Below are 14,035 nucleotides of genomic sequence, written 5' to 3'. Positions count from 1 at the left end.
AGCCGACTCAACTTTGTTTTGTACTGCGTCATGCCTGTCACACGGCTTTAAGTGTCTGCCGTTAAGTTTGTCGCCGGCTTCCATTGACAACGACTTGTAGCCTGTGGCTTTGTCACCGCTCATGTGACCACAGCATAGGTTCAGGGGCAATGAACGTAAATGACCCCACTATCATTTCATTTTTGTCTCTGTCGGGTGGAAACATCTATGTCCAAAACTGTTATTTTTCAGGATTAAAATTCAAAAATAGTAAAAGTGGCAGATCTGTGACGCTGTAATTCACGGAAAACAGTACGAATATGGAGATAAGAGGTTTCTGCCCGACAGCGACAATATTCAGTGGGGTGCGGGGACGCCCCAGGGGTCCATGAGGGGGTTCCCAGCTAACTTTGTTAATATTGCATCAAAATAATGTTATATTTTGGCTGTTACAACATAGCAAAGCTTGTATCTTGAAAAATGTGGAATAATTTAGCCATTTTTAAAACACAAATCTCTTCTGGAGGTCCCTGGCACAAAATCCTTTCAGATGGGGGTCCATGACCTGAAGAGGTTTTTGATAAATTATTTTAAATCTCGTTTAATACGGAAATTGTGAGTGTAGTAGTTAGGCTACCGTAAACAAGGTACACAAGTGTAGCAGAAACAAAACACTTAACATATAAACCGATAAATCATTTATTATCATTATGTTACATTATTTAAACAGGAAACGATGATGACCGCCCTCCTCGGATGACGATGGCTGCGTGCATGCACAACATAAGGCCTATTAGCATGAGAACGCTGTCTCGCAAAGGTTATAACATTCAATGTTATCTTATCGCAAAACAGTTTTAAAAGTCTGCACGCCATCTGTTAAAATTAGAATAATATATATATATATATATTTATATCAATATAGTTGCATTTATAACAAAAATCAATAATGTAAAATAGATTTTAACAAAATACAAAAGAGAGGAGTTCTGTTTGTTAACTTACAAAACAAAAAAACAAAAATGTACAGTAACAAATGGTGCTTGCTTTTTCGAACATTTGACAGTTTTACCTCTTAGTGTAAATGGTTGCCCCCTCCATCCCAAGTTCTGAGCCCCTCTCCCAAGGAAATGGTTAATGACACGTTAATGAAGTTTAAGTCCAGAGTAAACAAGAGAGACATGGAAAAATTATGGTTTCACTGCACTGAGGAAGACTTCTCACACACACACACACTCTCTCTTTATCTCTCTGTCTGTCTCTCTCCATGTCGCCACCTTCAGTTTGATGTTGTCTTCTGATAAAGTGATTAAAAACCATCCTGTCTAGACAGAAACGATAAGCCATCACCATGTAAATAAAATAAAAAACAAAAATCCATGAGCTGGCAGTGTGAGTAAAACCACAGACTCCCGCTATCACAACAACAAAACTAATTATTGATTGGCTTTAAGTGAACACACTTTCACAGGAAAACAAAACAAAATAAATGCAACCACCATATCACAAATTGCAAATAAATATTTCCTGTTGTACTGCATGAAAAAAAACAGAGCAAAAAAAACATTTCACATTTTTGTTGAAGCTTGAGAGAAGCTTTGCGAAAACAGGTACCGCTTGTTATTTTCCAATGGAATCTGACAAATACTGCAATGAATGAAGGCAGTGGAGCGCGCTGGGTTCGTATGGCATGGTGTGGTGATCGCGATAAGCAGTGACAAGTTGACCTTTGGTTCAATAATTCAGTTTGATGCTAGACGCCGGTAACCGTGTTTAACCAAAGCCTATCCTGTCAACAGTGTTCAGCTGAGCGGAGAAGAGAAGAAGTAAGAGCACGTTATTTTTTCACAGATCACAGTTAACAACCAGTAACAGTTAATGTGAACACTCGTATAATAAACCACTTTAAAAACCCCGGAAAACCTTCGCAGGAAAATAGCAGATCGACAAAGCTCACCAACGCGGCGCAAATGTGACGCGTTGCGAGCTTTGTCGATCGGCTATTTTCCTGCGAAGGTTTTTAACGTAGAGCGAAACAGAAAAACTCAGCTCAACAACTGTGTCTGTGGGGTTTAAGTGTTGAGCTTTCAAGAGATTTCCTTTGCTATTGCGATTTGCGAGTTAACACAACTTCTCGCCTTTAAGCCAAATCATGAAAAAAAATGCAAACAAAAAAACGGTGCATAGCATATATACATGTACATTTTCTTTTGCTAGGAGAAACGTTTAAGGGGGTCGTCTTTTGTGTCGATATCAAAACGATAAGTATACAGACGTGGATAATGTCACAGTTTATACAGGGAACAACAGACACACGCCGCCCTCCCTCTTCGCCATGCGGGAACTGTTTTTTTTTTGGACATTTCTAAAAGACGCAGACTTGTCGTGATCAAACTTACTGCTGTGTATTCAGCTTAGACAACATGCTTACACTTCAAACCATCACGTACGTACAAGAAGTTACCAGTTACAAAACGTACAGTCCAAAAAACACCCGCCAGTGTGTCCAGCACTCATAGAACTTTAAATCGACTTTTTTTCCGTTTTTAGTGTGTGTTTTTTTTGTTTGTTTTTACGACTTCTGGCGACAAAAATTTAAGATTTTCCAGTTTAAAGTTTCAGAAGAACGTACTCCCAACAGCTAGTGAGTAGTTGAGGGGTGAGTAGTTGAGGGGTGAATAGTCTCGCGAGCCAGACTAGTTGTTTCCCAGAATTTCCAAATGCTTCCGTCATACAGTCTGGAGCAACAACGGAAGCTTTGAAAATGATCAGAGGACAAAGCAAGATGTGACGCCTCCTCGCTTCCGTTTCATCTTTACAGTCGCGCAAATTTGTCCTAATATAAATGAAAATCATCTAAGCATATATAGCTCGCTGCTTAGCAGAAATGGAAATTCTAAAATAAAATCAAGTCTAGATATCTTTGTGAACGAAATGACGAACAGATGCCAGCTTCCTTTCTCGGATTTCTAAACGTGTTCCAGACTCTATATATTAGCATTCAGAGATTGTGGAATAGTTGTCTGGCTAGGCGAGTCTAATGGATGAGTAACAGTAACAGACAAACTCTCCATTGTATATAGAATCATTTCTCCCAAGTAGCATCACTTCCATCGTTGCCAGAATCTAGCCACAGCTCCTCCCCCAGCTCCTCCCCCAGCTCCTCCCCCAACTCCTCCCCATGCTGTTCTTGGCCTGAACGCAGTGGTTCTCAACCCATTTCTGGGTCAGGGCCCACTTGAAAATCGGCCCACCCATCTGACCACTTTCAGCTGCGGCTGAGTTAAGTGGTCAGATGGGTGGGCTGTGTGTTTATTTTAATAATCAATCAATCGATTGTGTTACGGCTTGGATCAATGGAACTAACATAGTATACTTTAATCCCTATTTATTGGTAGAACAATTTAAACAGTTTAAATATTTTTTACATTCATTTTCTTAATTTTTTTAAATATTAATGTTATATTATTATTATTATTATTAAAATCGTAGTGTTTTGCCGATTATTTGGGGGGCCCACTTCCAATATCCTTGCGGCCCACAGGTTGAGAACCGCAGGTCGAAAAAGGCTACAAGCATAGTCTAACTGCAGTGGAGGATCAGGTGGTACAACAACGCTCCAGCATTGTATATTCTTTGCGGTGTTGTTGCTAGGCAGAATACTGAGTGGTCTAGTGCCGCGTGGTCTAGCGTTCACAGCTCAGAGCTGAGAAGAAGTAGGCAGTCTGAACTCTGAAAATACGTTTTGTCCTCTTAAGAATGTTCGGTTCGGCGAGCCCTTCTGAAGCTGAACACAGTTTGTTGTCATTTGGAGCATGTTGCTGCAGCAGCCGTAAACAGCCCAGTAGCCTGCAGAGACTTAGTTAGAAGGCATTCCAGTTTACCCCAGGTGTCTGTGTTTGTGGGTGTGTACTTGTATTGCTATACTTATGAGGTTGGATTTATGTCTAATATACTAAGTTGTGCACTGGTTTCGTGCATTGTTGGTTAGGGTTAAAAATGGCAAAAAGAAGGTAAAAATTGCATTAATACAATTGCTGTTCTAAAATGTCAATCTCCTCACAAGTATAGTAACACAAACGTGTCTGTATTTAGGAGGGGGGGGGGCGGTATTGTGGTTTAGCAGGTCCATCCTGAGGTCAGTTCACATAACGTCACAAAGCAATGTTCTTCTGCGTTTCGTCGACAGTCCTCACTGTGTGTGTGTGTGTGTGTGTGTGTGTGTGTGTGTGCGGACCCCCCTCCTCCGTCAGGTGGGGGTTTCATCACACCTGGCTCTGGAGCCAGTTGCGGGGGTCCAGCCGGGCCCTGAGGTTCCTGAGGCTGCGGCGGGCCGGGGACGGCCGCGAGAAGGCGGCAGGCTCCGACGACTCAGGGCTGTGGCTCCTCCCCTCGCTGTTGGTGGAGCTGGAGGAGCTGGAGGAGGTGGAGCTGGAGCAGGAGAGCGTGGTCTGCGTGCCGCTGCGCGGCACCCGCTGGGACGAGGAGGAGGAGGCGGGGAGCGGTGGGGTGACCAGCAGCGAGGAGGAGGAAGGAGGAGGAGGCGACGCCGTTTGACAGGAGCACTGGAAAGCCCCGCCTCCTCCTCCGTAGCCCCTCCCCCGGAGGGTGCTGAGCTTGGCGTCCAGGGAGAGCGTGCGCGGCCGCATGCGAGACGACGAGGAGGAGGAGAACCCAGAGGGAGGCTCCGCCCCCCAGTGGTGGTGGGCGTGGCGGAGGCCGAGGCAGGGGGAGGTGCTACAGTGGGAGTCGCTGTCCGACGTCAGGCTGGCGTCCGAGCGGTCCAACGGGCCCAGCGGGCGTGGCGAGGAGCAGCAGCAGTGGCGGCGTGGGGAGCAGCTCATGGGGCTCCGGGGGGGCAAGCGGTGGTGGTGGGGCGGCGGGGTGCGGGGGGACAGGCGAGACGAGCCGCAGCAGGGGGGATGACGAGGATGGTCTCCCACCTCCTCCTCCTCAAACAGGGACATCCAGACGGGGGAGGAGGTGCCCAGCTGACTGCGCAGCTCCAGCTCCTGCATCCTCCGGGCCAGGATGTCCGACACGGTGCTGCTGAAGTCGTCGGATGTCTCAATAACTGCAGGAGGGGGGAGAAGACAGGCTCGTCATGATATTGTCCTGTTCTGTTTTCTATTTTCCTTTGTGCAGTGGTGGACAATTAAGTACTCTCAACCCCAGTACTTGGGTCAAAGTATACATGTCTGGGCATTAGTTGATCTCTGCCGCCATCTAGTGGTGGCGGCATAGAAAAAAGTGGTACCACAAAAATAGGTGTTACCACAGGACTACCAGGGGGGTAGCACCCCAGGCACTATCAAGGTACCGCGGCTGTAGATACTCCTGGTCAAATATTACTCAACTAGTGAAAGTTGCTCTGTCAAATTTGTAAAAATTGTACAGTTAAAGTATTAGCGTACTTTTAAAAAAAAATACTTAAGCATTCAAAAGTACTAATTACAAAGTACATTTTCTTTTATTATCATCAATGCATTGCTGTTTGAAATTGTATACGTTAAGTTTTTGTTTTTGTCCCAGGGTCTCTTTCTAGAAAATGTAATGGAGTCAAAAATACAATTTGTCTTTGAAATGTTGTAGAGTGAAAGTCATAAGCTCGAACTTCCAATTCCAATGTTTTTACTTAATACAGTACTCAAGTAAATGTACTAGGTTATACTGTCCGCCACTGCATGTGTGTACTGTACATCTACAAGTGTCTGGCTGTCATGCCTGATAAACAACGTCTTTCCTTTTGCCCCGCTGAGGAAAAATGACAAGAGGAAGGCGAACCCTGCAAATGTTCATCTAACAGAAATCGATAAGGCTGAAATACAGTAGCAGAGAGAGGGAGAGGGATTAACAACCCTCATTGATCTGAACAAAGAAATTATTTCTGGAGCACAAAGTCAATTTGGCAAAAAAAGATTTACTGGTGCAAAAAAAGAGGAGCAGACGAACGTTTCAATAACAGATGTCGTCTCCCATCGATCGCCAACATCCTGCTGCCACACTCTTACCACATCATCGCATCTTCAGAGGTCACCATTAAAGGAATATTTCACCCTTTTATTTCCAAAATCATCTCATATGGCATATGGGTACTGCTTGCTAACGTTCACTACAGGATGGAGCCATTTCTGTCTACATGCTCTGTGTGTTAGAGGTAGACTGTGGATTTTTGTGCCTATACTGATGACCATCCTTGGTAATTTAGTATATCCTCCTCCCTGTCATTCTTGGTTTACCTGTGATCAATAGTCTACTGAGGCACTACTACACTGTCTTTCTGCATTTGTATGTGTTTACCTTGCTTATTGTAAGTTGCTCTGTATAAAGAGCATATGCAAAAATGCCTACATTTTAAATTGTAGAGTTGCATCGTTGTTAGGCAGGTGTCTACACTGTCCACAGCCCCACTTCTGAGACACAGAGCGAGCAGTCAGGAAATGGTGCCATGATCTTATAATTAGTGACCGTTGGAGAGGACCACTTTTAATGAAGATGAGGTTGAAAAGAGGTGTTTCTCCTTTAATGTCATCATATCCCCTGTTGTTCTCCAGTTACATCACCTGTCATTGTAATAGGACGAGAGCAGAGCGCGAATCTCGGCCGACACAGCATTGTCCTGCAGCAGGAGACCCTCACAGGAGGGTGTGGCAAGGGGGGCTGCCAGAGGAAGCAGGAGGAAAGGAAAGGAAGGAAGGAAGGATGGAAGGATGGATGGATGGATGGATGAATGAAGGGAAGATGTGATGAGAGACGGATAGAGGTTCAGGTGTTTTGATGTTAATGGGAAAAAAAGAGATGAATCAGGCGGATATGTGATTTATTTGTTAATAAAAAAAAGGAATTCAAATGAAGGGAAGGTATGATGAAGAGGGTTGTTCAAAACCAGGCGATTCAACCAAACGTGACATATTTAAACGTTGAAAGGATAACGGAGAATAATGTTTGTGTGGAAGAGGGGGAAAATAAGGAGGAGGGTGAAAGAGAGGAAAATCAGGAGGGACAGATCCAGGGCACATCCAGGAAAACGGAAAGAGACAGAAAGAGAAAGAGAAAGAGACAGAAAGAGAAAGGGAAAGAGACAGTGAAAGTGAGTCAGTCAGTATGTCAGAGATAGGATCCACACTAGCTACAGTACATACAGTGTAAAGGTGGAAGAGAGGTTTTAAACAGGGTTCGATTTGTAAAAAAGAACAGCATTAATCCCTACATGTATATATGTCACAGGGAAATTGGCATTCCAGGGAAATTGAAAGAGGAGCGCTCGCTTTTAGGCGCTGGGCTTCGGCGCGAGGCGGGGCTTTTCGAGACAGGGTTTTTTACGCGAGGCTCGCAAGGAGGAGGAGGAGGAGGCGCGAGGCGGGGCTTTGATACGAGGCGGCGCGAGGAGGAGGAGGCACGAAGCGGGGCTTTGATACGAGGCGGCGCGAGGAGGAGGAGGCGCGAGGCGGGGCTTTGATACGAGGCGGCGCGAGGAGGAGGAGGTGCGAGGCGGGGCTTTGATGCGAGGCCGACCTGGCTTTTGTTATACATAGCAACCAGGAAGCTACGCTAGGGGAACGCTGAGCGCGTTCACACGCACACGTGATAATAGTTATTGTCCATGACGGAGGCGCGCCGACTCAGCAGAGCTTGAGGCCGAGGAGGCGCGAGTGCCCGCGCCGACCGGCCGAAGGTCTGCTAGTCGAATCAGCGCCGTCCGAGTTGTGAACCAATAGGGGGAGAATAAATCTTTTCATGGGTTACAGTCTATGGTTACTATCCAGTGTCCACGACGACACAGATGTGTGCGTGTGCATGTGTGCAAATGCACACACGCGTGCGCACACATGCACACGCATGTGGATTCAGTGTGGATTCATTGCCCTCTAGTGTTGGTTATACAGAATTGCCTGGGTGGGTGATAAAAACAAGCGCTCCTTTTTCAATTTCCCTGGAATGCCAATTTCCCTGTAACATATACTGTGTGCCTTTGTATGACAAATAGTGAAAATAGACGATCTACAAGCTCACAACACTTTGCATTGTGACACGTTGTGAGCTTGTAAATAGGCTGTATTTTACATATTTGTGAATATCAAAAAAATCTGAAACTTTTTTTATTCTATTCTTGAATGGTAGCATTATCAAACATTAAACATATCAGACAGTCTACATTTCCCCAAAAGGAAATGTATGTATTTAATTCAGTCTGACCAAAAGCAGGAATAAAACATATCCCCACCGGGCCATTAAAATGAATGACCTGAGAGGGGGGATATCAAAAGCAGACGCATGAGTCCCCCCACCCTCCACCAAATCAAACCCTGGTTTTAACGGTTAAAAGTGTTCTTCATGCAGAAAACAGACCTACAAAGTTAAAACTAGAAACATTCACATGCAACAAAGAGGAAAACACAAACCCATCGATTTGGATTTCATGCCTGGATTTTCCGAGGATCGTTCTTTGGGTATTCTTTTGATTTCATCGCTGTCGTCAGGCGGAAAACTCGTATCTCCACTTTTCAACTTTTTGTAAATTAACTCCCTACTTCACCATACAGGAGTGTCGCACACAAGTAGCGAAAATGGACCTATAGCTTGTAGACCGTCTATTTTCACGATTTTATACTTTTTATATAAAAAAGGGACGGTTTTGGACATACACGGTTTCCACCCAACGGCAACAATTTATTTTCTACTTAAGGTCATGCGTGTACGTGACGGAGACGTGGTTATTTCCCCGTGAATTCACACAATCTACGCTCAGTTATACGGTCTGCAGCCAGCTGATCAGGGAGAGCTGTGAAGTCTCACATGAATTAAAGCAAAATAAAATCTCGCGACTGAAAATGTCGTAAGACACTAGCGCTATTTCCTAAATAATTAAGCAATTAACACAATATGTATTAATTGTATAAATTATATGTATTAGTAATATTGTTCCTTATTATAATAATTAATATTATTCTACATACTTGATTGAGGCTTTAACCTTTGCTTTTATATGAAATATCTGGGACTATAAGATTTTATTGCTAGTTTGACCACTTATTTGCTCTAATCTTAAAATAATATCCGAAAATAGAGAGCTTGTAGATCAATTGTGCAACATGCTTTCGATAGAAGACAATGCTTCTATGGAACCCAAAAGACTGAACTCAGTGGTGGCGACTGAGAACTGATAATCCATGACGTCTCACCCATTTCATGGTACAGGGAGCCCTGTTTCGGGGTGATGGGGGCCGGCTTCCTCGGCGACGGCACTTCAATTTTCATGAGGTCATCGCAGCATTGCTTCCACTGGCCTGTGTAGAGAGAGAGGGACAAACCATCCAATCAGACTCTGGTACAACAACACATTCATGACATTCAGTGGCTTTCAAACGTTATGCCTGCCGAGGCACACTGGTGTGTTGTGGGACAAGTCCAGGTGTGCCTTGAGGGATTTTGTGACAACCACACATTATTATTGCAACATAATATATTGCAATAATAACGTGTCTTGTCACAAAATGTATGCATATTATACTACAAAACTAAACGTTATGAATGATCTTTTAATGTACTATATCGGTACTTTGGTAATTATTTATCATGTTCGGATATGAATATGTGAGTGAATATGGAATACTGTGTACACTTTTGATGTGATGTGTGATGCACTGTTCACCATGAGACAAACAGTTTTAGAACGCTGCAGAGAAACATTATAGCGGTGTGATTGTGAAATACCTCAGCAGGACGGCTAACACTGACTGATTGAGTTACGAGTCACATGAAATTAAACTTAATTACAAATTAAATTAAATGAACAACTTTTAGAACCTAACAATGGGGCAACTGAACAATTTGTGCCAGCCTGCAAGCAGCAAGCATGTACAGCACACCCACACCCAGCTCACTGGGTTCACTCACATGAAAATAGTAGACTTTTGTACATAACAGGGGAAAGAGAAGACCTGCTCTTTCAGTTTCACCAGAATGAAGCGGCGTATATATACAATATAATATAAATAAAGTGGGTACAATACATAATATAATAAGAACCACAAAATTGGTGGTTCATCTTGTGAACCGTGACGACATACGTGGGCTTGTCAATAATCCATAGATTGGAAGACGGAAGACACTGATGTGATATTGTGATATGCAAACATAAACAATGCCAAAAGCCAAAGATAAATCGGGATCAAAGAACGTCCGCCATTCTACAACTGGAGACCCCAGTGTGGGAGCGTTCTCTTTTAGTTTTCATGGAATGTCTTGTTTCTTACTCATGTCGTAGAAGTGTTGCCAGAAGGCCTCCATCCATCGGTGTGTGTCGTCCCGGCTGTCTGCCGTCAGGGTGTGTGTCACCTCCTCTCCTCCATACTGGTTGGTGATGCAGATACTCTGGGCCTTAGTTTGAGGGTCCTTCTCTGACGCCCGTATTCTGGTCTCCTGGAATCATAGGAAAAACACACAAACAAGTCATGTAGTTTTGAGCTTGTAGATCTGCTACTTTTGCTGGACATATGAAGTTTTCACTCGACACCCGAGTATAACAACGCAACAAAAGTAATACAATCAGGGGAAATGGCAATATTTTTGAATGCCAAAAAGAAAAAGTTATGATTTGAAATCTTGTCACAGGGCCCAGAAATCTTTGAAGTTGTTGGACCAATAACAAAAAAAGATTGATGCCAGCTCTCACGTTGTGTCCCCTCAGGTATTATTGTTATTATAAGATGGTATTATCTTTTCTTTGAAAAGTAAAGAGGCAACAAGGTAGGAAGCGTTTCAGCTCTATGCCTTCATCAGCTAATATAACGAGCGAATGTTTAAGGGGACCTCGGTGAAACACTTAATGCGGTCCGGGTGATCTGACTTAATATATCGTTGTTGCATGTTCTCCCTGTGTCCCCTAGGGTAGGTACCCTCACAAAAAAACATGCAGTAATCCTGGTCTCTATACTGCCGGGCCGCCTGATGGAGAGGAAAGGAACTGGTTGGAATAACGTGTTCCTTCCACGCTCTATGTCCTACCGGGGAAACTCCCCCCTGTCAGGAGATGAGAAGCGGCCCTGCTCACTCCTCATGCATTGAAGGAAGCATGAGCTCAGTTCAGGGGCTCTCCCCAGGCTGGCAGAGGGAGAGTAGTGCCAGTGTTAGCCGTCCTGCTGAGGTAATTCACAGTCAACACCGCTGTAATGTTGTCACTGGTGAGTAGTGCCCAGGTGTCAGTATAATAACCACTAGGTGTCAGTATTGCTCCATCCATTCACTTTGGTGCATTCTAGGAACCTCTGCACCTCCTTGCTCAAGGCATTCATTTCATTCCATTCCATCCCTTCCCTTCCTCCTTCCCCTCCTCCTCCTTCCTCCTCCTCCTCCCCGACACAGTGGGTCTGTTCTGCTGACTAACGCAGGACCATAAGAGTTGTGATCCGTTCAGCTCTGTATCAGCACTCTGTGCCCAGAGGGTCAACGGATACAAAAGACCCGACCAGACACTGGAGAGAATGACAGGCCTTGAGACGGATGAACACACACACACACACACACACACACACACACACACAAGTGTATGACTATACTTGTGAGTACATCAACATTTTAGGACAGTTTTGGAAATAGCTCGGGTGGCACAGTGGTAAAGTATCTGCCCATCACTACGGAGGTTGTGGGTTCCAATTCACCGTGGTGCGTCCGATTTTGTCGAGCGTCTACACCAGTGGTCCGGGGACCACCAGTTGTCCAGGGACCACCAGTGGTCCTTGAGGAGTTTCCAGGTGGTCCCCAGCTAAATGATGGAGAGTTGGTAACCAAATGGACCCTTATATAGATCTTTAACTCTTGAGAGCGTAAAATTAAACCAAATGGACCCGTAAGGGTCCATTTGGTTTAATTTTACGCTCTCAAGAGTTAACTTATTGTTAAACATCTGCATTACTTTATTTAATTTACAAGAAGACTACACAATTAGAGAATGTAGAAGAATTGTTATTTTGACAAAATCGTATCCAACGACAACAAAATATTTATAATAAGTTTTGGGTCTGAGAGGCTTCATCTCATCACATGGTGGTTCGTGGCTCAAATGCTGAATAAATAATGGACCTTGATATGAAAAAGGTTGAAAACCACTGCTCTACAGGAACACAATTGATCCGTGTTCAGGGGAGGGAAGCTGGGTGTGGAGGGTGTCTCTGCATGTTTTCCTACAGGGCTGGGGGCGGCACCTGTAAGCAGGGAGTGTTGGGTGGGAGGAGTAGGACGAAGGCTCAATCCTCCCGGCGGGGGCTCCTCACTGGCAGCCCCCACACTGGTGTGTGCATGTGAGTCAGTAGGATACGACAGCACTGCAGTGACACAGAAAAGTTCGCGCACACCGACCTTGTTGATGGCGATGGTGAACACCGGCTCGACGCTGGCCTCCACGTCCTCCTGCTGGTGGTAACAGAAGAGGTTTGTCCCTTTCAGGACACCGTACACCTTCGTCCAACTCTGAGGGTCGCCGCCCAGCTGCTGTGAAGACCAAAAAGGAGAGATGACGGATGGATAGAAGAAAACAGGGCAAAAGGGTAGCGAGAGAGAGAGAGAGAGAGATTAGTGAGTTTTGTGTGTTTGTGTGAGGGGGCTAGGACAACAAATAGCTCTGCAAGAGACTGCCTCCAGCATCTATCTCTCCCTCTCTCTCTCTCTCACGCACACACACACACACACACACACACACACACACACACACACACGTACGCACGCGCACGTGCACACGCACACACCAGTGGTGGAAAGTAACTAAGTACATTCACTCAAATACTGTACTTAAGTACAATTTTGAGGTATTTTTACTTTACTAGAGTATTTCCAATTTTCAATACTTTTACTTCTACTCCACTTCGTCTCGGCGGTACATTTTGTACTTTTACTCCACTACAATTATTTGAAAACTTTAGTTACTAGTTACTTTGCAGATATAAATCATTATATTATAAAACATACATTAACCACTTTAGCCCTATTTTATACTTAGGCTATTTGAAAATAGCCGATCTACAAGCTCACAATGTGTCGCATCGCGACGCATTGTGAGCTTGTAGATCTGCTATTTTCAAACATTTAATACTTTCACTTTTGGTACTTTAAGTATATTTTGATGCCAATACTTTTGTACTTTTACTCAAGTAACATTTTGAGCACAGGCCTTTTACTTGCAACAGAGTATTTTTATATTGTGGTATTGCTACTTTTAAGTAAAATAACTGAGTTCTTCTTCCACCACTGGTACACACGCACACACGCACACGCACACACACACACACACATGCACACGCGCACCCACGCGCGCGCGCACACGCACACACACACACACACGCACACGCACACTTACACGCACAGGCTGGCATACATACCTTGACCTTCAAGCAGCCGCTCATCATCTGTTGGGTCATACAGTGAGGCTGGCCGGCCAGACGGCAACACACGCTGCCATAGAGAGGAAGCCAGTAGGAACACTCCTCTACAGGGGGGGAGAATGGAGAGATGGTGGGGGGGTGGGGGGGAGAGAGGGGGAGAAAGAGAGGGATGGGGAGAGAGGGAGAGAGAGGGATGGGGAGTGGGAGAGAGAGAGTAGAATAAATACATCGAATAAATAAACATCTTGATATAAAATCAATCATATCATCACACACGGCTAGAGCCAGACCAATATATCAGTCTGGCCGATATATCAGCCATTATTAGAAATGTTCTTTTTATGACATCGGTAAAGGCAGTAATGTAGCCAATGTGATCAGTGTGTTCTAAGTATGATTAAGCCCTATTCAAAAACCTTTAAAAAATGTGCCATCTGTTTTGCCAGGTTGTAGAGCTAAAAAATTATGTTTTTTCAAATGTATTAAAAAATGCTAAACTTTTTGACAAAATATCGGTCAAAATATCAGTAATCGGTGGTCTAGGACATTGGTTCTCAAAGTAGGTCCTTAGGAGGGTTCCAGGGGGACATTTTTAACATAAATCTTCTCTTCCGGGGGTCCCTGGCACAAAATGTTCTCAGATGGATGTCCGCGGCCAAATATGTATTATATATCAATTT

General features: G+C 44.4%; 1 protein-coding gene across 1 annotated transcript in view; it reads right to left on the bottom strand.

Annotated features, from left to right (window-relative positions):
* Positions 1 to 1,991: 1,991 nt before the first annotated feature.
* The window catches only part of rtkna (rhotekin a), an 87,135-nt gene continuing 75,091 nt past the window's right edge, over positions 1,992 to 14,035 (bottom strand). The window contains exons 6-10 of the mRNA XM_080433469.1: positions 13,353 to 13,459; positions 12,337 to 12,468; positions 10,236 to 10,401; positions 9,162 to 9,266; positions 1,992 to 5,053 (exon numbers count right to left, since the gene is read on the bottom strand). Of these exons, the coding sequence (XP_080289595.1) occupies positions 4,245 to 5,053; positions 9,162 to 9,266; positions 10,236 to 10,401; positions 12,337 to 12,468; positions 13,353 to 13,459 (1,319 nt within the window). The 3' untranslated portion in view covers positions 1,992 to 4,244. The remainder of the gene's footprint in view (positions 5,054 to 9,161; positions 9,267 to 10,235; positions 10,402 to 12,336; positions 12,469 to 13,352; positions 13,460 to 14,035) is intronic.

This window comes from Gymnoscopelus braueri, assembly GCF_963280865.1.
Source record: "Gymnoscopelus braueri genome assembly, chromosome: 7".
NCBI classification, from domain to species: Eukaryota; Metazoa; Chordata; class Actinopteri; order Myctophiformes; family Myctophidae; genus Gymnoscopelus; species Gymnoscopelus braueri.
This window is presented reverse-complemented; position numbering and strand designations above follow the sequence as displayed.